The following is a 26,177-nucleotide window of genomic DNA, read 5'->3' as shown; positions in this document are numbered from 1 at the left end:
AAAATTGGAAGTGAGTATTAAGGAAGAGAGACTGGAGGAAGTGGATAGTTTTAGATACTTGGGTGTGAATGTGGCGGGAGAGGGAGGAGTGGAGGTGTATGTAGAATGTAGATTGAGAGAAGCAAGTAAATCCCTTGGATTAAAAAGTGTAATGCGAAATAGACATTTGGGAATGGATGCTAAGAGGAGATTGTATGAATAAGTGATTGTGCAGACAGCACTGTATGGGGCAGAAACATGGAACATATGAGAGGAAGAGTTTAAATGTGTTTGAGACAAAATACCTGAGAAATATGGTAGGGGTTATTACACTGGATAGAGTAAGAAACAAAGAGGTGAGAAGGAGAGTAGGGGTGGAAAGGGAGTTGGGAAATAGGGTTGATGAAAGAGTATTGGGATAGTTTGGACACATGGAAAGAATGAGCAAAGAAAGATTAGTAAAAGAGGTGTGGAAGACAGAGGTGGAAAGAGTGAACATGAGGGGACAACTAAGGATGAGATGGATAGATGGGGTAAAAGGGGCATTGAGAAAGAGGGGAATGTCTGTTGAGGAAGGAAGAGAGAGGACAGAAGATATGGGTGAGTGGAGAATGGTTGTGTATAGATGATGGATGGAAGGGAGTATGTGTGAATGATATTTTGACGTAGCCTGAAGGGATTTCTCCCCATCTTCTCTTTTCTGCATGAAGGGATGGAGAGGGGGGTCACCAATTAAACAAAGTGGCCTTGCTGTGGACGTGCTGTGTCTTGCTGCATTGTTTCTGATCCATGGCAGTGGGCAAAATGCAAAGATGACCCATCATCCAGGAGGAACCAATGGGAAGGGAGGGGGGTGAGTGGGAGTAGAGTATGTGGGGATGGAAAGGGTGGGAGTGGATTTTATGCCTTTGTTTTTGGCTACCTCCCTTGTACATGGGGTATCTTGTCAAAAATAATAATAATAATAAAAAAAAATCAATCATTCAATCAATACATTGCATCGGACCTCACTTACAAGAGACTCACAGCTCCCTGGTAACCAGCAATTACAGCCAGACAGGAACAGAGGTCACTCAGGGAAAAAGTATTGTGTTGTTATTTCAAGGTAGTTAGTGTCAAGATGAGGTGGTCAGTGTTCCCTGAATGATGGTTACTTCCAGGGCAGGCTGATTCTGTGGCCAAACCCATTTTATGCTGGATGGTGTCCTGAACACAAGTATACTAGTGTGGTTCTTGCTTCTCTCAAGAGGAATTTTTCTATGGAGCTGATATCAGTAGGGTTATTGAGTTTGGTGGACTGTCTTGCAGAGCTTGTTTACCTGGTGTAAATCTGTTTTTGTGTGGATGTATTGTATGGTGCATGTGTTAGGTTGTTGTATATGTTTGAGCACTAAGCTGCTGATGTGGTTCTTTTATGTTCAGCTGATTGTGCTTATGTGGTGTAATGAGATGGGTGAGTGGTGGTTGAGGTCCAGCATACAACTTACCTGTATCATTTTCATGATACCCTAAGGAGAAATTTTTTGTTTGAGTGTAGGTGTTCTATTGGGATGGTTTTAGTGCATCCTATTACTATTCTTGCTGATTCATTTTGTATAGCTTATAGTGTTTATTTTGCTAATTGCTGGGAACCAAAATGTAGAAGCATAGTTAAAAATGGATCTTAAAAAATGGTTGTAGACAGTAATAAGAATTTATTTTTCTTTTCCAAAGCTTGTGATTTTAATCTATTTTAAAAGGTTTATTTTCTTGTTGATTTTCACTGTCACATCTTGATGTGCAGGCTGAAGATCATGTATCAAGAATGATGCCTAGAATTTTAGGATTTGGCTGTTTAATTTCACTTTTTATTTTTTCATTTTTTTTTATTGATAGTTATTTGAAGTGAGCATTGTTACCAAGAATTTCTGGAATAAGGGTTCCATGCTATGATTTCTGAGCTATTGTTCTAAGTTGCCTAAGTAAGCTCCAGTGTTCTTAACCACTTCAGTATGAGTCAAATTCTTGTGTGCAGCATCGGCTGCCATATGAACAATGCATCACACTACTCACATTATAGAATATACAGCCACTACAGTATTTCTCATTCTCTTTTACTCTGAGTAATAATAAACACAGAAAACATGATCAAACCAGTTCACAGAATCCGGGGCTAACTCATGTACAACTACAAAAAAATATATATATATAAGATGCCAATGCTGGCATCCTCATGTACCCACTTGTGCCTCATGATGCCTGCATAGGGGTCATCGTACCAAATTGTTATTAATGTCAGGTCATCTGTGTAGGTGAGTGCTTTGGTGTTATGTTCTAGATCTAGTTTTGAGAGACCCCTTGTGAGGAGATTAAATAGCATATGTGAGAGTATTGCTCCTTGTGGGACTCCAATGTACAGACTTATCGTCTTAGAAATGCTAATGTTTTGGGTTATTCTGAACTGTCTACCAACTAAGAAGTTAGCCATTTCTTGTCATTATTATGAATATGGCATTATAATATTCTATAATAGTTTATCTGGGAGCTTTAACAAATGCTTTGTTTATGTCAATAGCTACCACAAGCATTCTTTCTGGTTGGGCTTCCCTTACTACATCCCTCCAGCACATGCTAGGTCATGTATGTGAGCAACATGCAGATGGAGTGGCCTTCTTTAAATCCATGCTAGTTTGCAGAGGTGGATAGTTTAGTTGCATTTCTTTCTGCTACTAACCTTGGATATGGTGGTTTGTGTTGGAGAGTGTAGTGCATATGAGTTGAAACCAACAGTGGCATCTTGCATTTGATGGATTTGTGTGAAAAGTTTATTGGTTTTGTAAATGTTTGGCATGTGCATGGACCTGGGTTGGTTTTACCTCATTATATGTAAAAAATACATATACCAAAGACTCTTTTCTCCCTTACACGGGAGGTAGCCTGAAAAGAAGTGGTAAAGTAAATAGTGAGTTTCTGGGCCTGATCCGGAGACTTGCTACGAGTCCCTCAGGGCTGCCCCTTCTTGTGAAGGTAATGAATGAGTGCTGGTTTGCAGTCTGGTGCTAGCTTTTGGTTGACTGAAAATTGGTGACTTTCTATCCACCTTCTTCCTAACCAATAACAGAGGAGAAAGATTTGGAGGTGTTGATAAAACAGCCTATCACTTGACAAGCATAGCATGATTGTGAGAGAGACATATGGACTGCTATATGGATGAGATGATGAAATCACTCATACAAAACCTGAACTGTCCAAGACTGGAGTGTACATCAGCGGTATAATCCCCTCAGAGTGAAGGACATAAGCAAGATCAAGAGAATACAAAGGGCATTTGGTTGCATTTATGAATTTCTTCCATTTGGCTTTTTCAAAGAATTCCACAAATCTAAGAAGTAGATCTTCCAAAAGTTGAGTTTGCCTAACCCTCATTACTTGGCTCTAGTGCATGGTCATGTTTTCCAAAAGGCCTAGAAAATATTTTGGGGGTCTAATAATGTTTTGTTCCTTGGTAAGCGGTAAGTCTCATCTCAGTGTCATCTCTTAGTCTAGTCATGTTTTTTTACCTGTTGGGCCATTATATCCAGTGCAATATCTAACAGTATAATTCCTTGGGAATTTTCATTTTCACATACTTCCCATTACTCTCAATTGATTATTGTGCAATTAAAGACTACCAAAATGTGTCTGACAACATTCCCTGGTAATCAGCTTCAATCCAAGACTGTCTTGGTGTGTGCGTGTGTGGGAGGGGGGGGGGGAATGTACTGTATGCTTTTGTACACCAGCCTGTTCCATTGCTATCTTTAGACACTTCTTCCATGTCATGATAATGTTTTTGTCCTGTTTTTCAGTATATTCTGGACTAAACAGATACCAAAACAGTGAATTTGCCAAAACAATGTTTTTTTTTCTAGTGCTGTTTTTGTATAGCTACAAGCATTGGGTAATCAATACACTATGTTTTTGTATACCGGTATTTATTTATAGGAAATAGGATGCCTAGAAAGGCTTTGGAGGGTAACTTCCAAAGGCAGGTACCCTGTGGGAAGACTATACATGAAATGGGAAGATGAGGTTAAAAAGGCAGTTGCATCTCAGGGAAAAGACTCACAAATGTGGAGAGAGATGGTACAAGACAGATGAAGATGGTGTAAATTGACTAGAGTAAAGATGGGTCCACAGATGGCCCAAAAGCCACCAGAGTAAAAGTAAGAAAAATATAATTTTAACATATTCATGATGTTTTGCCATCTGCAGGAATTGTCGACACATAATTCCTGAAGATGGCAAAGTTATGTCTTGCTGCATTGTGTTTGACACAGAGCAGTTGGCAGATGCAGGAATGTCCCATCATATATAGGAAGATGAGATGGGAGGGGTGAAAAGGATGGTGGGAGTGAAATGGGTGGGAATGGGTACATGCCTCTGACTCAGCTACCTCCCTTATAAGGGGGCAAAAGCTCTGGGTATATAGATAGATAAGAATTGTGAAAAAATATGCATCCAATTTTCTAGATAGAGATGTGAATTGAAAAATATATATACAATATAGCACCAAGTAAAATAAAAAAGTGAATCTGTTAAAGGTGGAGTAACTTTGTCCAGTTATGGTATATGGTTAAGCTTATTCAACTAGTGTTCATAAAGAATAATCTTAAAGTATTGTGTTCTTGGGCCCAGCCCCAAGCTTGGTAGATGTTTCAAAGCCTTAGCTCCTAGCTAAGGTGAGAGATATAAGAGGGGGAGAAGGATCAAGGGAATACAGCTTCATGATTGTTGCTTTAGTGTAGTTTCCTGATAGTTAGGTTGGGTTAGGTAGGTTCAGTTAGAGTAGGTAAAGCTGACCTACTGTTAATGTTAAAATAAATTGAAACCCCTTAACAACCCATCAACTTCTATGTAAGTTAGGCAGGGTTCCTCAAGGGTCAGTGCTGTCACCATGGCCAGATTTATATGAAGGGAAAGGGGATTTTTTTCTTGGCCCCCAGCCCTGCCAAAGGGGTCCTCAGACTTTATTGTTAACATTTTAATTAAAAATAATATTTTATTACTAAAGGTGCTTAGGTACCCCCTAGGTCCCTTTAAAGGTTGGTGTCCCATTTCTACATTTGAATACCTAAACTGGGAACTAAGGAAAAATGTGTTAATCTAAAAATAAAATTATAATAATCTATACCATAACACAAAAATGTAGGAAGACTATTGGGGTCATTTGAATCTGACAATAGTTTTCAAGCAGCACCGATTCTTTTTTTTTTCAGATAAACATATACATAACTTTAACAGTAATGCGATCTAGCATTTTTAATTTCAAATAATTTCATTTCAATGTTTGAGGGTCCACGAACCTGAATTGCCCCGGGACCCCGACGACTTTTACTCCGGTCTAGGCTGTTCTTGCAGTTCGCGATATTTAAACAGTAAATGATAACCTGATATTGTAGTGAAAGGTTGCCTCTAAATGCATGCGATAATAGGATAATCAGGAATCGGTACAAAATTTCATGAGCGATCTTTAATTATAAGATGTTTGACTGAGACAAAGGTATGATGGACGATTAGAGTCATGTGGGAACTGAATATACTTGTACAGCTGTGGATGAAATAGTGAAGGTGAATGTCGGACAAAACCCCAGCGGACAATACCCCAGTAGAGGTAGGACAAAACCCCAGCAGATTTAGATTGACACAGCTTTGTTACTATATGAAAAATATATATTTAGATAATATACATGGCATTTGATTCTTTGAATTAAAAAAAAAAAAAAATTAAATTTACAAATAAAATAAATTTATTGTAAGCTGAGTTAATATAAAGTCACTAACTGCTTATGTTATTCCATTTAAGTATATTTTTGTTAGAAACACATATAGGCCTAAGTAAGCCTTTCTAATTTAAGAACAGTCGAAGAGTAAAAATATCATATGATTCATTGAATTTTTTTTTTACAAGTAATATAAATTAGTAAATTCGTTATTCTTCCATTATCCACTCAATAGTATAGAGTTAGTACATGTATTGTGTATTATTGTATGTTTACATTCAAAAGAATACTTAAGAAATTATTTTGCACTTTTATCATAAACACTGCTATTCACAACAATATATTTTGACTTCAGCTCACATTTCTAATATGTATTGTGTATTTAGATGAAAGAATAATCAATTAGTAAATTAGTTTACCCTCATCATACTTTGATCTCCAGAACAATAATAATAAAAATTAAAATTAGTATTGCATCTTGACTTCAGCTCACATTTCTAGTATGTATTGTGAGTTTAGATTAAGGGATAATTAATCGATAAATTAGTTTGCCCTTACTTTGATGTTCAGAACAATATAAATTAGTATTGCGTCTTGACTTCAGCTCACATTTCTAGGGTCTAGTATGTATTGTGTGTGTGTTTAGATTAATCTAAAGAATAATTAGTAAATTAGTTTGCCTTCATACTTTGATCTCTAAGACCATATAAATTACCACCCATTGACTATTCGCTAAGGTTTGCCCTTACTTTGATCTTTAGAACAATATAAATTTTCAATCTTGACTGGGTGTAGGACAGTTGCTCACCGAATAGTTTCTCACCGGACAATCGCTCACCGGAGAAGTGACAAATAGGACACTTGCTCACCAAAGATTTTTTTTACTTTTCTTGAATTAATAACAAACGAAATGCAGGATTTTTTTTTAGTTATATTTAGGTTTATTACAGCAATAACACACAAACAATATCCAAACTTTCATATTTTAGTTTTTAATAATGATAAAATTCAATACAAATTTCTCCCATCAATATATAGTAATGATCTTTTACCGGTCCAATTGACATGCAACTTGGCATGTGAAGATTTTCATAAAGCCCGATTCTTCAAAAGCAAACAAATATTCACTGATTCAAACGCAAATTTGGTTATCAACCTCGGCATATTAGTTTTCCGAGTGAAAATATCAAGGTAAGGCATCAATAAAATATTATTTTAATGTAAGATTATTTTTTAACTATTTTCTCCCGTTTATGAGCAGCTCAAGATCGTTAGGTATTATACACTTGGTGATTTGTTGACCCAGAAACCTTCACATGCCTAGTTGCATGTCAATTGGGCCAGTGGTTTGAATTTTATTGATTATTTCTAAATTGACAACAGTTGCCATGGCAACATGATGGGTGTTAGTAAGAATGTTATAAGAAGAAGGTCCTGCAATGTTAATGACATGCTTAGGTGATCTGTTGACCCATAAAACCTTCACATGCCAAGTTGCATGTCAATTGGGCCAGCGGTTTGGATTTTATTGATTATTTCTAAATTAACAACCTATAATGTTGCCATGGCATCTGTTTTCAATTAAAAATAATCAATAAAATCCAAACCACTGGTCCAATTGACATGCAACTTGGTTGATTGATTGATTTATGGATTTTTTTGGCATGAAGGCCAAACGCCGGAGCCGGTAGGCCATTCAGCGCACATGCAACTTGGCATGTAAAGATTTTTGGGTCATTTCTTGACCAAGTGTATATTACCCAACGATCTTGAGCTGCTCATATACGGGAGAAAATAGGTTAAAAAAGAGTTGTCTTACATTACAATAGTATATTATTGATGTCTTACCTTAATATTTTCACTCGGAAAACTAATTTGCCAAGGTTGATAACCAAATTTGCGTTTGAATCGGTGAATATTTATTTGCTTTTGAAGAATCGGACATACACTTGCACAACAAGATAATTTGAATATCCTGCGCATACGCTGAACGCTCAAAGCATTCAAACTAAGCCAAAGAAAATCCAACAGGTCGCATGGCACATTGGTATTCAGAAACTTGTAGGCTACAGTCATCCCTCTAAAATATGAAAGTTTGGATATTGTTTGTATATTATTGCTGTAATAAACCTAAATACAACTAAAAAATCCTGTATATTGTTTGTTATCAAGTTCAAGAAAAGTAAAAATAAATCTTTGGTGAACAAGTGTCCTATTTGTCACTTGTCCGGTGAGCAATTACCCAGTGAGCAACTGTCCGTACCCGATCTTGACTATGTATCGTATCACCCTATATTCGTGAACGGTCAACTCGTCCCCGGTCAACTGGTCCCGAAAACTGCTCCCCCAGGACAACTCGTCCTCAAGAAATAGGACAACTCGTCCGCGATTTTTTCAACAAATACCATAATAAATAATACGCAGATATTATATATTACTTTAGCTAAAGTAATATATAATATACAACTCGTCCCCGATTTTTTTTTAAAAAATACCATAATAAATAATACACAGGTAATACATAGTTATTATATATAATAAATAATACACAGATAATACGCAGTTATTATATATTACTTTAACAAGAATCAAAATACCATAATATATTTCTGAGATTCTTGAAGTAATATAAATGTATTTTATGTTTTGTAATACACAACTATCATATAATACTTTAACTAAAGTAATATATAATATACAACTCGTCCTCGATTTTTTTCAACAAATACCATAATAGATAATACACAGGTCACAGTTATTATACATTACTTTAGCAAGAATCAAAATGCCATAATATTAATACATTTTTGAATCTTAAAGTAATATAAATGTATTTATTGTTTTGTAATACAGTTATTATATATTACTTTAGCTAAAGTAATATATAATATACAACTCGTCCACGATTTTTTTTTTCTAAAAAAATACCATAATAAATAATACACAGGTAATACAGTTATTATATATTACTTTAGCAAGAATCAATATACCATTATATATTTTTGAGATTCTTGAAGTAATATAAATGTATATTTTCTTTTGTAATACACAGTTATTATATATTACTTTAGGTAAAGTAATATATAATATACAACTCGTCCCTGATTTTTTTTTAACAAATACCATGATAAATAATACACAGGTAATACTTGAAGTAATATAAATGCATAGAGCACATTACATAACTGGTGAAGCACAAATATGTTTTATTGGACTTCATCTTATGTTTAGTAAAAAAAAAAACACATTAAAAACATATATACGAACAATAGAGAACACATGTGGAAAGTTTTTAGAAATTTTATTTCGGGGACGAGTTGACCATCCAGTGTGTAATTCGGGGACGAGTTGTCATAGGGGAGCAGTTTTGGGGACCAGTTGACCGGGGACGAGTTGTCCTACATTCCCCTATATTACCCTATTATCATATCCAAAATAAATATATAATATCTGATAAATAGATATACATATGTTTGAGAATGTGGAAAAATATCCTACAAGACGTTGGAAAATGCCCAGTTGGAAAATATCATGTGTGAAAATGTCCATGTGGGAAAATGTCCGTATACCGATTTTAATACCAGTAAAAAGTAACTTGGTAGTATCTCTTCTTGTTAGTTTGGGGTGAATTCACACCCACCATAATGACATTTTAATGAGGTGTGAATACAAGGGTGTTAATAAGCTCAACAAATGACAGCTGGGACACCGCTCATCTGACAGTCAACATTTGAATAGTGACCTCAGATGTGTGTGAATGATATGGGTATATAAACTAGTATCATATTGGAAAATGTCCATGTGGGAAAATGTCCGTATACCGTAGTCACATATGGACGATTTGTCTCCCTTTTTTGAAAACAGGAACAACGTTTGTCTGCCTCCAAGCAATAGGGACAAATCTAATGTCTACCGACTTATTAAATATTTCTGATAACTGGTCGCAGACTTCAAATTTACACTCTTTAAGCACTCTCGGAATAAATGCTCTAAACCGGGGTATTTTGCAGCTTTCCGTCTTTCAATCTGTTACCTATTTCTACCTTGATAATGTTTATATTAGATAGTCTGCTTTCTCCGTCCACACTGAAAATCTGATCGCAGTCAGGTACCTTATCTAACATCTTAGTAAAAACTAAGAGAAAATAATTGTTAAACGCCTCACTCATTTTGTTCTCCGATTCTATCATGACATTTTCATCGTTTTTAGTTGGGCCTATCCTTTCCCTGTTTTTTGTTCTGTAGAGATGAAAGAAGCCCTTTGGGTTGGATCTCACTTGTCTGGCAACCTTAGTTTCGTAGTTATGTTTCGCTCTGCTCGTGTTCTATTTAACCAGCCTTGCCATATCATTATATTTGGATCTGAGATGTGTTCCCCGATTTTTATTCTGGCGTAAATTCCCCTTTTCATTCTGATCTCATATTTCAGCCTGTTCGTCATCCATTTAGAAATATTACTATTTTTCCGTATTGACTTCAGGGGTATATATTTATTTTGTGCATTTAGAATCAAAGCCGTTAGGTTACTTTACATTTAACCAAATCTCTAACCGGGCTGTTGACTACGCGCTTGTCAGTGACCTGACTCTAGTTACGCATATTATCCTCCGTGACCTTACTCCTGACTGCGCTAGTAACGTCCGGACTGATCTTGTGACAGGCCCCTGGGTTGGTATTGTAACCAATTGTCTTAAATACCTTCTAATCTTATAGAAATTGGCTCTCTTAAATTCCGGTACTAAAACGTTATTCGTACTATTTAATTATTCCCATATGATACTAAATCTTATTTTTTTAAGATCGCTAGAGCCTAGACTATCTGCCACTTTTACGTTTCTCGATAGGTGCTCATTATTAGTTAATTCCAGAGTATTCTCTCCCTTCGGTAATAATTTGTTTTTATGAAACAAGCCCCTGCGGCGCACCTCGCTTCGCTCGCGGGGGGCTACGCCCCACCTTCAAACAAAGGCTATAAAATAAACAACTGTAAATTATTCACCTCTTTTATTTTCGTCATTTTTGTTTTTTAGAAGAATATTTTTATTTATACTTACGCCCACGTGTTTTTAGTCTATATTTTGGTGGAGTACCGTAGATCCGCTCGAGTCCCAAAGATCCGCTCAAGTCCCAAAGATCCGCTCAAGTCCCAAAGATCCGCTTGAGTCCCGCGACCGCGCATATGCGATTTATACCCTTACAGGGATGGCCCGTGTCACGGAGTCCGTCATTGTAATCTTTTTGCCGGATCCCCGTTCAAATCGGTTAGGGACGTCGTGACATTGAAACATTTTGGAGAATTTTATTTTTTCGTCCCGCTCTCAGCCAATCAGCCGTCTCCGTTGCCGTGGCGTCACCGCTCTCGGCCAATCAGTTGTCTCCGTTGACGTGACGTCATCACTCTCAGCCAATCAGCGAGTTGAAACTCACCCAGGAATTTGCAAAGAATATTTTTAGGACAAAGTGTCACCGAAATACCACCTTTCCCCGACGTCCACAGCGTTTTTTATGAAGAACAACAAAAATTTACGATGAAATGACTTCATTGATTCCTTGATGGAGAAATCCTTGCAAGTTTGATATAACGTTGGAAATTTAGCGGCATGTTCTCGTTTTAAAAACACAACTTACTTTTTGTTTTTCGACAGGTGCTGTTTTATTTTTTCGTTTCTGTAACCCATTTCCAAAAATGGTGGTTTCTTCGTTTCATTACTGCTGAAGTTTCAGGCATCTTTCACAGGTTGAATGTACACGTGCCCTTGATATCACGTCGGGCCCTGCCAAAAAAATCGAATAGACCTTTACTCTCGGACAGGGGTCAGCGTGTCCGCATTCTGCCGGGTTCTGACGGATTGGGAAAACCGATCGGGTCACAGATTTTTAGTAATAGAGATTATCCTGCACCACATTTAAGAAATTTTGCGCTTCCTGTTCTTCTACTAAATTTTCCCAGTCAATGTTTCTATAATTAAAATTTCCGATCACAAATTTTTTGAACTGGGACACCCTGTGAATTTCATGAATCGGGGATCAGTCTACTCAATGCTAAGGTTGGGAGGTCTATATAGGACTACAATGATATATTTCTTGTTTTTACCTATAATCTCCACCCAAATAGCTTTTGTACTTTCCTCTTCCTTAATCAAATTGTTGATAACACAATTTATTCTATCTTTAACGAAAGGGGATCAGTCTGCTCAATGCTAAGGTTGGGAGGTCTATATAGGACTACAATGATATATTTCTTGTTATTACCTATAATCTCCACCCAAATAGCTTTCTTACTTTCCTCTTCCTTAATCAAATTGTTGATAACACAATTTATTCTATCTTTAACGAAAGGGGATCAGTCTGCTCAATGCTAAGGTTGGGAGGTCTATATTGGACTACAATGATACATTTCTTGTTATTATCTGTAATCTCCACCCAAATAGCTTCCGTACTTTCCTCTTCCTTAATCAAATTGTTGTTAACACAATTTATTCTATCTTAAACGAAAGGTGCTACTCCTCCCCATTCTTGTGAAAAAGCTTATATCCTTCTATCTCGGTTTTCGGGAGGAAATGTCTATTAGTCATATTGATCTAGGATTCAGTAATGTTTATTAGATTAAATATCTTTACACATGCTTTACCTTGCAGCAAATAAATTCTATTTACTACGCTTCTGCTGTTTACGAATGTAGGACAAAACCCCAGTGCTCCAAACGGACAAACCCCAGCAGATTTAGTTTTGACACAACTTTGGTACTATATGGAAAATATATGGCACTTTTCAACTGAGTTTAATGTCATGAAAAAGTAATTAGCAGTGGCCCTTATTGTTATTTTGGAGTGAACTCACACCTTCCACCTTAGTGACACTTTAATGACAGGTAGAAAATAATAATACTATGAAGATGCCCCAATGTAATGTGTACTGTACTTAAAATGAGCATTTAAGAAAATGATAAATAGCATAATTTTTGGTCCAGTTTATTGATATGCATTCAATTAGTAATTTACATAGAGTTTCATTTCAGGTCTTGTTGTGACCAGATGCTGGGTTTTTCAATCTACTTAAAACGAATGCTATGTCCAACACGGTATCCGGACATTTGGGCACAGGACATTTAGGTACAAGACATTTGGGAATACGACATTTGGTCACAAAGTACTGGGTGCGACATTTGAGCACAGCATAATTCGTGCTGTATATTATGATCCCAAACCAAGAAAAAAAAAGAATAAATAAAAGATTATTCTGTTGAACAACAGGCATGAAAAATTTAAATCAGGCATGAATAATTTATATTAGTTGGGTTTTACTAAGACACGTGACGAATACAAAAAGATGATAAATAAATTAGTTTCCTGCCATAAACTTTCAGACATATATATGAGAATAAGAAAGGAAAAAAACCTGAAAATATATAATAATGAAATGAAAATAATCCAAATAACTAAAATGTTGCAAAAAATTTATGGGTAAGTGAGCAAAGAATAAATGATTTTATACGAATAACAATTTATTTTTTGATAGTTTCACATAACCAAGACAAAGAGCAATGAAGGACTTCTATCAGTTTTACAATTATAAAGGGCACACAGAAGGGTTTCGCCCGAACTTTATGCTTTTCCATAGGTGTGTGTAGGGACTTCGTCTTTTGGTGAGGTATCTTGTCAGAACCATGCCAGAGACACAACCATGACAGCAACCCCATGGAGGTGGAAGCAGCTAAAGCAAAAGCCAAACTGAAGGAGCAATCTACCCAGAGAAAAGACCCTCCAAAACGTGCTGTTCACAGAGGCCCTTGCAAACATGCCTGATGGGAAAGGAAGCTACTGTCAAGCGTTTTGTTCAACGGCAGCGAACAAGGCAAACTCCAATGGAACCAGCGAGTATTGAAGATCTGATCATTGATGGCGAGTGGGCTGAAACAGCAAGCGATTCACCACAGAGGTTCCTGATCCACGACAATGGCCAGAATGCTGACTCAAGGATCATCGTGTTTGCATCCCCTACAGCCCTGAGAACCCTAGCCCATGCAGATACCTGGATGATGGATGGCAACTTTTCAATGGCACCACGTCATTTCCTCCAACTCTACATCAGGGTACCGCTTGATAACACCGCAGTGACAACAGTGTATGCGCATCTTCAAAGAAAATCACAGGAAACCTATCAAGATCTTATTCAGATAGTGTTGGACCACTGCGCCAGACAGGACCTTTATCCAGATCCGACCACTGTCCTATGCGACTTCGAACAAGCAGTTATCAGTGCTGTAAGGGTTGTCCTTGGTGAGCACGTTCAAGTTCGTGGGTGCTTTTTCCATTTGACCCAGAGTACATGGCGAAAAATACAAGAACTTGGTCTTGTGCAGCTGTATAGCAAAAATGAAGATATGAAACTCTTTTGTGGGATGCTGGATGCGCTCGCTCTTCTGCCACTCTGTGATGTTGAGGATAGGTTTCGGTGGCTGAAGAACCATATACCCGATGGTGCTGAGCCACTTGTCGAGTACTTCGACAGGACGTATGTGACAGGTACGTTCCGGCGGGCCCAAGCGATCCCAGGTCAGACTGGTATACGGATGAGAAGAATACCACCACTGTTCGCTCCACATCTCTGGAATGTGCACGAGGCCACACTAAACGATGAGCCACGTACCAACAACTTCTGCGAGGCATGGAATAACAGATTCTCCAACTTGGTTGGCCACAACCACCCATCTGTGTGGAAGCTTATAGAGGCACTCAAGAAGGACGAATGCTCTGTATCAGTGACAATACAGCAGGATGCCAGAGGACAGCCACCTATGAAACGTATGCGTAAAGTCTACACTGATCTTCAGCAGAGATTGAAGACCTTGTGCCAGGCTAGAACTTCTGGAGCCAAAACAGTTGAAGAGTGCCTGAGAGGTGCCGGCCACAACATCCGCTGGAAACCTGTGAACAATGTTGATGAACCAGAAATCTGAAGATCTGTGGTCTCCAAATCCTCATGGATGAATAAAGTTTTGTTTGAAATAAAATACTCATTTTATTGCTAGACTTAGTAACTTTCTTGATACAAAATATTATTTCATTGATAGGCATAGCATGCATTTATAAAGACATGACAGTGATGAATAAACTTTAGTTTGAAAAAGTACTCATTTTAATGCCCGACTTGGTACTTTCTTGATAGACAAATACAATATTTTATTGATAGGCATAACATAGATTTATAAAGACATCGTGACAAACTTGGCTATTAATTTACAATTTCAACTTTTTTGCTGTACGAAAGCAGTGATGTAATCTCTTGAGCCTCTGGGTTACTCAAGTGAAACAGCAGAGTGAATTAATAAAGCTCAGTTGTTGAAAAAACTAATTTGTTTGATTGTTACTATGACGATTTCATATTGTGCCCAAATGTCGTACCTACAACTTTGTGCCCAAATGTCTTGTGCCCATATGTCTTATGTCCAGTGTCCAAATGTCCTGTGCCCAAATGTCGTGGATTCGTCCAAACCATCTAGGAAATCCTGTACATCTTTTTTTAGATCTCGACGGTCTTGGCACAAGTTCTTCAGGCGCAAGTTGAAGATCTTAAATTTGAACTTTTGTCTTTTCTCTTGACGTTCGCTAATCTGATCCTGAAGTAATGTGGTCATTACAACAGCATGATCTTGTTGGAATCCCTCTATCAAGGTCCAAATGCTGGGGTGTTTGTGTCCAATTAGTTCCCTGAAGGAATTGTTCCATCCTTCACATATATTAGTCCTGTCGCCCCCTTCCAATGTAGCTTTGTTTACATTCCACATTTCTGGAGGAAAGACAGGAGGACGGTGACGCAGATGCAGGGTCAGGCATGATGTCACCACCAATGCATGTGTGACACATAGAAACAGGGAAAACCATCTTATGGACTGGAAGAATGCAGAGCTGCTGATATGAGAACCAGACAAGATCCGCAGGAAGTGTTTAGAAGCAGCGATCATTCAAGGAACGAACACTATTGAACAAAATAGGGGCATGTTCAACATCTCACCCCACATAATCCCCCTAATACCCATGACCAACAAAAATTTAAATTTAAACCACCCTTTGTGAACATTTTGCCCGCGGACGTTTGGGCCAGCATTCTCAACTTTTCCCAGTGTTCAATCACCCCTCTCCTCCTCCTCCTCTTCCTTCCCCCCCCCCTACTTCTTTTCTCTCCCCCTTCCCTCCTTTCCCCTTATTTAATCTCAAGCATATATATATCTCAACTTGTACTTGAAAAACTGCAATAATAAAGGCTCCCTCCTCATATGGTGTTTAACTCGTCATACATACATACATATACATATACCAAGGCTTTTTCCCCTTACAAGGGAGGTAGCTAAGAAGGGGAAAGGCATAAAATAATTTCCACCCATTCCATCCCTGAATACACTCCACACCCCTCCACCCTCCCTCTTATCTAAGCACCTCCTGAATGACGGGTCATCCCTGCACCTTGTCCACTGCCCTGGGTCAGAAGCAGTGTCGCAAGACACAGCACATCCACAGCAAGGCCGCTTCATTAAATCGGCGACCCCCCTCTCCGTCCCCCCATTGCATAAAATGAGAGGACGGGGAGAAATCCCTTCGGGCTGCGTCAAATTTTGCTCACACATACTACCTCACCCACACCCCCCCAACCATTCTACCTCATGCAATCACAACATCATCCATATACAACCATTCTCCATTCACCCTTATCTTCTGTCCTCTCCCGTCTTCCTCAACAGACATTCCCCTCTTCCCCAAAGCCCCCTTCACCCCATCCATCCACCTCATCCTAGGACGTCCCCTCATGTTCACTCCCTCCACATCTGCCTTCCATACCTCTTATACTAGTCTTTCTTCACTCATTCTTTCCATGTGTCCAAACCATCCTAATACTCTTTCATCAACCCTATCTCCCAGCTCATTTTCCACCCCTGTTCTCCTCCTCACCTCCTCATTTCTCACTCTATCTAGCCTAGTAACCCCCATCATACTTCTCAGACACCTCATCTCAAACACATTCAAACTCCTTCTCTCTTCGTCTCTTATGTTCCATGTTTCTGCCCCATACAGTACTGTTGGCACAATCACTCCTTCATACAATCTCCTCTTAACATCCATTCCCAAATGTCTGTACCTCATTACACTTTTTAATACACCAAGGCATTTACTCGCTTCTCTCAATCTACATTCTACCTCCACCTTTTCCTGCCACATTTGCACCCAAGTATCTAAAACTATCCACTTCCTCCAGTCGCTCTCCCTTAATACTCGTTTCCAGTCTACTGCCACTTTCACTCCATGTACATCTCATCACCTTACTTTTACCCACATTTATCTTTAGCTTTCTTCTATCACATACTATCCCAAACTCTGCCACCAACTTCCTCAATCCCTCCTCCGATCCTGCCACAAGCGCAGTGTCGTCCGCAAACAACAGCTGGCTCACCTCCCACTTTTCTCCATTTTCTTTAACCATCTCCAATCCCTTGCCCACTACCCTTGCATTTACCTCTCACACCATGTTTACGTTGAACAGCCAGGGTGACATAACGCATCCTTGACGAAGTCCCATCTTTACCTCGAACCACTCACTCTCTCCATTTCCAATCCTGACACAAGCTCTACTACTCTCATAAAAACTCTTGACAGCTCCCAGAAGCTTTCCTCCTATCCCGTATATCTGCATAACCTCCCACAGTGCCTTCCTGTCTACCCTATCATAAGCCTTTTCCAGATCCATAAAAGCCCAAAAAACATCCTTCCCCTTTCCTATAGCTTTCTCACATATCTGTCTTACCACAAAGATCTGATCTACACAACCTCTACCTGTCCTAAATCCACACTGTTCCTCACCAATTACTCCTTTTGTTCCTCTCCTAATCCTCTCAGTCAAGATCCTCCCATAAGCCTTCCCAACTACACTTAACAAGCTAATCCCTCTAAAACTACTACATTCACACTTGTCCCCTTTTCCTTTGTAAAGAGGAACTATACAGGCACTCCTCCAGTCCTCCGGCACTCTACCCTCTCTCCAGCAAACATTAAATAACCTCACCAACCAGTCCACCATCACTGTACCTCCTTTTTCAGACATTCCGCATGGCATCCATCCAGACCAGGTGCCTTACCTGCTTTCATCATCTTAACAACTGCCTTCACCTCATCCTTCCTTATTTCTCCTCCATTCTCCTCACTCCTCACTCTCATTTTCTTCGTATTTCCCACTGCAGCTATCTTTCCTTCCCTATCCTCCTTCACATTTAGGAACTCCTAAAATATTCTGCCCATCTTCCCCTTACTGCCTTCTCATCCATTATCATCTCTCCATCTACACCTTTTACCTTTTCTTCTCTACTTGATTTGCCTCCTCTTCCTCTCTTAATTTCTTTCCAAAACATCTTTTTAATACTTTCAAAATTTTCTGTCATACTCTTACCCCATTTCACATCTGCTCTCCTCCTTGCAACCTTTACCTTTTGCTTTACTTCTCTTTTCTTTTCTTTGTACCTCTCATATGACTCCCTCGTCCTATTTTGTAACCAATGTGTGAAAGCTCGCTTCTTCTCTTCTACAACCTTCTTTGTTTCCTCATCCCACCATTCACTACCCTTTTTTCTATTTCCCCCTGTCCTTCTTGTTCCACACACCATCCTTGCACACTTTATGACTCCCTCCTTGAACCATCCCCATTCCTCCTCCACACCCAGCTCTACTCTATCCTTTACTCCCTCCACTCCTCCTTCAGCTTCTTTCCGTACTCCTTCTCCTTTTCCTTCTCATTCAAAGAGTTCACTCTAAGCACCTCCCTACCTTTTGTCCCTTTCCTCTTCCTCCATCTATCCTCCACTCTCAACTTACCTTCCACCAAAAAATGATCTGATATTCCACCACCCTCTCCCCTTAGCACATGTACATCCTTAACTCTTCCTATCATAATCCTATTACAAAGGATTACAAAGGCGGAGCATGCCGACAGGAGACCTTTTGATCAATATCTAGGTCGGATGCGAAAAAAAATCATATTAATAATAAAATAAAAAATAAAATATATGTTAATGTAAATAACAAATAAAATACATAAATAAATGCATAGGTATATTTAAATAATAAACAAACAGGTAAATAGTAAATAATAATAAATTGACATATAACTAATGATAAATGAAAATCAGACATACAAATGATAACAAAACAAAAACAAATAATATAAGATAAATTATAATCATTACCTCATCTTACTTAGGTATTTATCTAAATGATTCTTAAAGCTTCGAACTGAACTACATTGCACTACCTGTGCAGGAAGTTTATTCCATTCATTAACTACACGGTTGGCAAAGTTGTTTCTACCTACTTCCAAATTGAATCTATTTCCGGGCAGTTTGAGACCATTGTTTCTTGTCTGATTCTCATTCAATGTAAAAATTTTGTCCCTTTTGATGTTGTCAATTCCCTCTAGAATCTTAAAGACCTGTATCAAGTCACCTCTGAGTCTACGCTTTTTTAGGGAAAACAGATTCATATGTTTTAGTCGATTTTCGTATGATTTATTTTTGATATTTGGAATCAGTTTTGTGGCTCGCCGTTGTACTTTTTCCAGTCTGTCAATGCCTTTAATGAGATTCGGTGACCATACGGAAACAGCATATTCCAAATGTGGACGAGCTAACGATTTATATAGCTTGTTAATAAGTGATGGACTTTTGAAATCAAAAGATCGCGCAATGAGTCCTAGAATCTTATTTGCTTTCTCAGAGGCTGAAATACACTGCTTGGATGATTTGAGGTCGTTACTGATAATTACGCCGAGATCTTTTTCACTATCCACTTTTGTTAAGGAATTTCCAAATAACTTGTAATCGTACTTACTGTTATTTTTACCTATGTGCATTACCTTGCATTTACTTGTGTTAAATTTCATTAGCCACTTACCACTAAATCCATTAGCGCTCTATCTACCACCCTTCCCTCCACCACCCTCTCCCATGTGTACTTATGCTTGACTTTCTTCCGAAACACTGTATTTGCTATCATCAACTCTCTTTCTAGACACATTTCCACCATCAACTCTCCACTACGATTCTTTCCTGGAACTCCACATTTCCCAACCACTCCATCGATTGGACCATTTCCTACCCTAGCATTAAGGTCTCCCAGTACAATTACATTTACATTTCTTCCTAAATCCTCTATCCAAAAGGCCTCCCTTTCTTCTACACTCTTCTCACTGCCAGGCCCATATCCACTTACAAAGACCCACATCTCCTTTCCCAGTTTCACCTTCATCCACATTATCCTTGAGGAGACCTCCTTCCACTCCACTACCCGTTTACCTATCTCTTCACTTACTAGAATAGCCACCCCTTCCCTCCCTCGCCCTCTCTTCACTCCTGATAACCTCCCACTTACACTCCCAAACTTACACTCACCCTTCCCTTTCAACTTAAGTTTCACTCAAAGCCAACACATCCATCTTTCTTCTCATAAACATACTACCTATCTCTTCCCTTTTACTCTCATCTATACCACATCCACGCACATTAAAAGACCCAAACCTTAGGGTGCTGGTCCGAGAACTTCCAGACCCTCTTATGCCTTCTCTTTTTTGTTTAGGAATGTCCCCTGTGGGGTACAAGGAGAAGGATGCTTAGTCCCAATCCCCGTCCCTTTCTTCTCGCCTCTTACGATCCAAGTGGGAATACTTGGTGGCAGTATTCTTTTCCCCCACCACAGGGAATTCCCCCATCATAGAAAAAGAATACTCAGAGAAATGGAACAGGACAGCAACAAGGGGTTGGTGGACAGCATAACGGAGGGACAGTCGTATTATAAAAGTGTCATAATTTCTCTATGAACAGAGTTTTCCTCTATCATAGACAAAATGATGTGTGACTCTGGTTCGTAGGGGCGCCCCATATAGACCCTAAAGCATCAACTGCATGCTACTTTGCCACAATAACAATCAGCCAATATACATACATACATATACCAAGGCTTTTTCCCCCTTACAAGGGGGGTAGCCAAAAAGAAAAAGGCATAAAATCATTCCCACCCATTCCATCCCTGAATACACTTCACCCCCCTCCACCCCCCCCCCTCTTATCTTAGCACCTCCTGAATGACGGGTCATCCCTGCACCTTGTCCACTGCCCTGGGTCAGAAGCAGTGTCGCAAGACACAGCACATCCACAGCAAGGCCGCTTCATTAAATCGGCGACCCCCCTCTCCGTCCCCCCATTGCATAAAATGAGAGGACGGGGAGAAATCCCTTCGGGCTGCGTCAAATTTTGCTCACACATACTACCTCATCCCCCATCCCCCCGCACATTCCACCTCATGCAATCACAACATCATCCATATACAACCATTCTCCATTCACCCCTGTCTTCTGTCCTCTCCCGTCCTTCCTCAACAGACATTCCCCTCTTCCCCAAAGCCCCCTTCACCCCATCCATCCACCTCATCCTAGGACGTCCCCTCATGTTCACTCCCCCACATCTGACTTCCACACCTCTTTTACTAGTCTTTCTTCACTCATTCTTTCCATGTGTCCAAACCATCCTAATACTCTTTCATCAACCCTATCTCCCAGCTCATTTTCCACCCCTGTTCTCCTCCTCACCTCCTCATTTCTCACTCTATCTAGCCTAGTAACCCCCATCATACTTCTCAGACACCTCATCTCAAACACATTCAAACTCCTTCTCTCTTCGTCTCTTATGTTCCATGTTTCTGCCCCATACAGTGCTGTTGGCACAATCACTCCTTCATACAGTCTCCTCTTAGCATCCATTCCCAAATGTCTATTCCTCATTACACTTTTTAATCCACCAAGGCATTTACTCGCCACCAAGGCATTTACCCTGCCACATTTGCACCCAAGTATCTAAAACTATCCACTTCCTCCAGTCGCTCTCCCTCAATGCTCACTTCCAGTCTACTGCCACTTTCACCCCTTGTACACCTCATCACCTTACTTTTACCCACATTTATCTTTAGCTTTCTTCTATCACATACTCTCCCAAACTCTGCCACCAACTTCCTCAATCCCTCCTCCGATCCTGCCACAAGCGCAGTGTCGTCCGCAAACAACAGCTGGTTCACCTCCCACTTTTCTCCATTTTCTTTAACCATCTCCAATCCCTTGCCCACTACCCTTGCATTTACCTCTCGCACCACCCCATCCATGTATAAGATGAACAGCCAGGGCGACATAACGCATCCTTGACGAAGTCCCACATTTACCTCGAACCACTCACTCTCCATTTCCAATCCTGACACAAGCTCTACTACTCTCATAAAAACTCTTGACAGCTCCCAGAAGCTTTCCTCCTATCCCGTATATCTGCATAACCTCCCACAGTGCCTTCCTGTCTACCCTATCATAAGCCTTTTCCAGATCCATAAAAGCCCAAAAAAACATCCTTCTCCTTTCCTGTAGCTTTCTCACATATCTGTCTTACCACAAAGATCTGATCTACACAACCTCTACCTGTCCTAAATCCACACTGTTCCTCACCAATTACTCCCTCTGTTCCTCTCCTAATCCTCTCAATCAAGATTCACACTTGTCCCCTTTTCCCTTGTAAAGAGGAACTATACAGGCACTCCTCCAGTCCTCCGGCACTCTACCCTCTCTCCAGCAAACATTAAATAACCTCACCAACCAGTCCACCATCCCTGTACCTCCCTTTTTCAGACATTCCGCATGGCATCCATCCAGACCAGGTGCCTTACCTGCTTTCATCATCTTAACAACTGCCTTCACCTCATCCTTCCTTATTTCTCCTCCATTCTCCTCATTCATCACTCTCATTTTCTTCGCACTTCCCACTGCAGCAATCTTTCCTTCCCTATCCTCCTTCACATTTAGGAACTCCTAAAATATTCTGCCCATCTTCCCCTTACTGCCTTCTCTTCCATTATCATCTCTCCATGTGCACCTTTTACCTTTTCTTCTCTACTTGATTCGCCTCCTCTTCCTTTCTTAATTTCTTTCCAAAACATCTTTTTATTACACCACCCTGTGGTGGGGGAAAAGAATACTGCCACCAAGTATTCCCACTTGGATCGTAAGAGGCGAGAAGAAAGGGACGGGGATTGGGACTAGGCATCCTTCTCCTTGTAGCCCCACAGGGGAAATTCCTAAAAGAAAAAAAAAAGAAGGCATAAGAGGGGCTGGAAATCCTCGGACCAGCACCCTAAGGTTTGGGTCTTTTAATGTGTGTGGATGTGGTACAGATGAGAGTAAAAGGGAAGAGATAGGTAGTATGTTTGTGAGAAGAAAGATGGATGTGTTGGCTTTGAGTGAAACTAAGTTGAAAGGGAAGGGTGAGTGTAAGTTTGGGAGTGTAAGTGGGAGGTTATCAGGAGTGAAGAGAGGGCGAGGGAGGGAAGGGGTGGCTATTCTAGTAAGTGCAGAGATAGGTAAACGGGTAGTGGAGTGGAAGGAGGTTTCCTCAAGGATAATGTGGATGAAGGTGAAACTGGGAAAGGAGATGTGGGTCTTTGTAAGTGGATATGGGCCTGGCAGTGAGAAGAGTGTAGAAGAAAGGGAGGCCTTGGGAAGAAATGTCAATGTGATAGTACTGGGAGACCTTAATGCTAGGGTGGGAAATGGTCCAATCGATGGAGTGGTTGGGAAATGTGGAGTTCCAGGAAAGAATCGTAGTGGAGAGTTGATGGTGGAAATGTGTCTAGAAAGAGAGTTGATGATAGCAAATACAGTGTTTCGGAAGAAAGTCAAGCATAAGTACACATGGGAGAGGGTGGTGGAGGGAAGGGTGGTAGATAGAGCGCTAATGGATTATGTAGTGGTAAATAGGATTATGATAGGAAGAGTTAAGGATGTATATGTGCTAAGGGGAGAGGGTGGGGGAATATCAGATCATTTTTTGGTGGAAGGTAAGTTGAAAGTGGAGGATAGATGGAGGAAGAGGAAAGGGACTAAAGGTAGGGAGGTTCTTAGAGTGAACTCTTTGAATGAGAAGGAAAAGGAGAAGGAGTACGGAAAGAAGCTGAAGGAGGAGTGGGAGGGAGTAAAGGGTAGAGTGGAGCTGGGTGTGGAGGAGGAATGGGGATGGTTCAAGGAGGGAGTCATAAAGTGTGCAAGGATGGTGTGTGGAACAAGAAAGACAGGGGGAAATAGAAGAAAGGGTAGTGAATGGTGGGATGAGGAAACAAAGAAGGTTGTAGAAGAGAAGAAGCGAGCTTCCACAGATTGGTTACAAAATAGGACGAGGGAGTCATATGAGAGGTACAAAGAAAAGAAAAGAGAAGTAAAGCAAAAGGTAAAGGTTGCAAAGAGGAGAGCAGATGTGAAATGGGGTAAGATTTTGACAGAAATATATATATTTATATATATATATATATATATATATATATATATATATATACATATATCGTTATACGTGTATAAATATCAACGGGTACTGGATGTGATAAAACAAGTTTCACAGAATACGTTTCACGAAATTACAAATGGAAAGATAACGATGTTGACAAAGGACTTACACAAGGGGTGATAGCTTGCTATAAAGCTCTTGCGAATGCACAATTTCATTCAATCCCGAAACGTTATATGAAAGTCTTGAACGAACTAGGAAGAAACAAGGAGTTAGTGATTACGCAAGCCGACAAAGGGGGGGGGGGAGAACAAAATGATGGAATTATTAAGTGATGGAACAACATATGAAGAGAAACATCTCAGCTATGCGGAGGATGAAGTGAATAAGTTCACAAGTAAAGCTACAAAAATCTTAATTAAAGAAGAAAATGGCAAAGAGTTGTTACATTTGTTAGAGGAGAATCTCTGCATGCCCAAGATGCGAGGACTTCCGAAAATGCATAAACCGGGTGTCCCCATGAAGCCAATAACATCAGGCATAGGTAGTGCGCCCCACAGATTAGCCAAGAGACTTGCCAAAGTACTGTCAAATGCATTAGGTTCAACCAGTCAAGCTCATCTGAAGAGCTCCGCAGACTTAATAAATATATTAAATAACGTCGATTTCAAAGATAAAGAAATGGCAAGTTTTGATGTCAAGGCCTTATTCACCAGCGTACCAAAAGAAGGAGCTATGAAAACAGTAAAAGAGGCAGTAGACAAGATTAGTGAGAACGACCTACCACTATCCAAGTCTGATTACATTAAGCTCATTTCATTGTGTGTCATTTTTGATCCATTTACTTTCAATGGGAAGGTGTATCGACAACTTCAGGGACTGGCAATGGTCTCCTCGCTTAGTGCCGTAATGGCTTCTTTATTTATGGAATTATTAGAAAGGGATGAATATATCAAAATAATGGGAAGAAACTCTACCTGGTGTCTCTACATTGACGATGCGATTTCAATTTACCCATGAGGGGCGAATATAGATAGCAAACTACGAAGACTAAACGTGCATGAGAGTATACAATTCACGGCAGAAAAAGAATAGGGAAGAAAATGACCATTTCTGGATACGATAATATGGAGAAATGATGAAGGTCCAAAGTTTACTTTATACAGAAAACCTACGAACAAGAATGATTACATACACTATCTGCACACAATGATAGGACTGTGGTGGGAGTCAGGGATAAGGAGAAATTACTAAGCGGTTCGGGTTATGCAGCGGTACTGACTTCTTCATAGAGACTGTCTGTCACCTGCATTTATTAGCTCTATTTATAGGTAACATAGCAGAGCATTGTGGGAACTTTGCCAACGTGGACCAATCAGGAGTCAGGTATAATGTGTAACAATTAGATAATAGATTGACAGACAGACATGGGGAAAAGATTATAAGTATAAATTCTACAAATATTAATTACAAGTGTGAAAAGTTATGAAATTAAACAGAAGCGAAGAAATAATTATTTCCATCCGACCACAGCGACACGGGCCCAAACAAACATAGCAACGGGTACACACATTTTCAATATTCAACACAATAATACACCTGTACGTGAGTAAACAGGAGTTTTTAATAACATATCAATTTATGGAACAAACTTCGTAGGTATATAAGTACCATTTCTACAGAATTTGCGTCATGCGGTATTTTCCTTTCTTTCGTATCCTGCATTTGCCGCAGGACGCCACAGGACTCCCCCCACCAGATGCGGAGCATATCAGATGTACGGAGGTCAATAATAGGAGAAATCTGGGTCTTGCTTGAACGTGACTTTATGTCTTGATCTGGTATACACTGGTGCACGTGGAGTATCCTCTGGCTCGGATGTGGGTACGTTAGTGGTGCGCTGTGGTTCAACGAGTCCATCATTCGCGGAAGGAACTGGCGCTGGAGTAGATGCTGCTGCTGGCGGTGTTGGGAGATGAGCCGGTTTTAACCTGTCGATGGAAACTGTTTCGTTAGCACCGGACGGAAGTAGTATGGTGAACGTTTTGTCAGAACGTCGGAGCACCTTGAAGGGGCCGCGGTACGGCGCTTCTAGGGGCTTATGGACACGGTCC

At 39.7% G+C, this 26,177-nt stretch overlaps 2 protein-coding genes across 8 annotated transcripts in view; one reads left to right on the top strand and one right to left on the bottom strand.

Annotated features, from left to right (window-relative positions):
* The window catches only part of LOC143026661 (G-protein-signaling modulator 2-like), a 235,417-nt gene that overhangs the window by 192,026 nt on the left and 17,214 nt on the right, over window positions 1-26,177 (bottom strand). The window contains exon 1 of one of the 7 annotated variants that reach the window (XM_076187430.1): window positions 5,304-8,201. The exons of the other annotated variants lie outside the window; for them this stretch is intronic. The gene's annotated coding sequence lies outside the window, so the exon portion shown is untranslated. Of the gene's footprint in view, window positions 1-5,303; window positions 8,202-26,177 lie in introns of those variants that run through there. 7 annotated transcript variants of the gene reach the window in all.
* Window positions 10,748-15,843, top strand: LOC143026220 (uncharacterized). The gene has a single exon (XM_076186239.1). The coding sequence runs from the start codon at window positions 13,525-13,527 to the stop codon at window positions 14,677-14,679; it is 1,155 nt and encodes a 384-aa protein (XP_076042354.1). The 5' UTR covers window positions 10,748-13,524; the 3' UTR covers window positions 14,680-15,843.

Source organism: Oratosquilla oratoria, chromosome 6 (genome assembly GCF_046742065.1).
Source record: "Oratosquilla oratoria isolate Oo_2021 chromosome 6, ASM4674206v1, whole genome shotgun sequence".
Classification (NCBI taxonomy): domain Eukaryota; kingdom Metazoa; phylum Arthropoda; class Malacostraca; order Stomatopoda; family Squillidae; genus Oratosquilla; species Oratosquilla oratoria.
Note: the sequence above shows the minus strand (reverse complement) of the source record. Positions and strands in the feature narration are given on the sequence as shown.

Coding starts and splice junctions, on each gene's coding strand:
- LOC143026220 (XM_076186239.1), top strand. CDS start 13,525: ATGGGAAAGGAAGCTACTGTCAAGCGTTTTGTTCAACGGCAGCGAACA.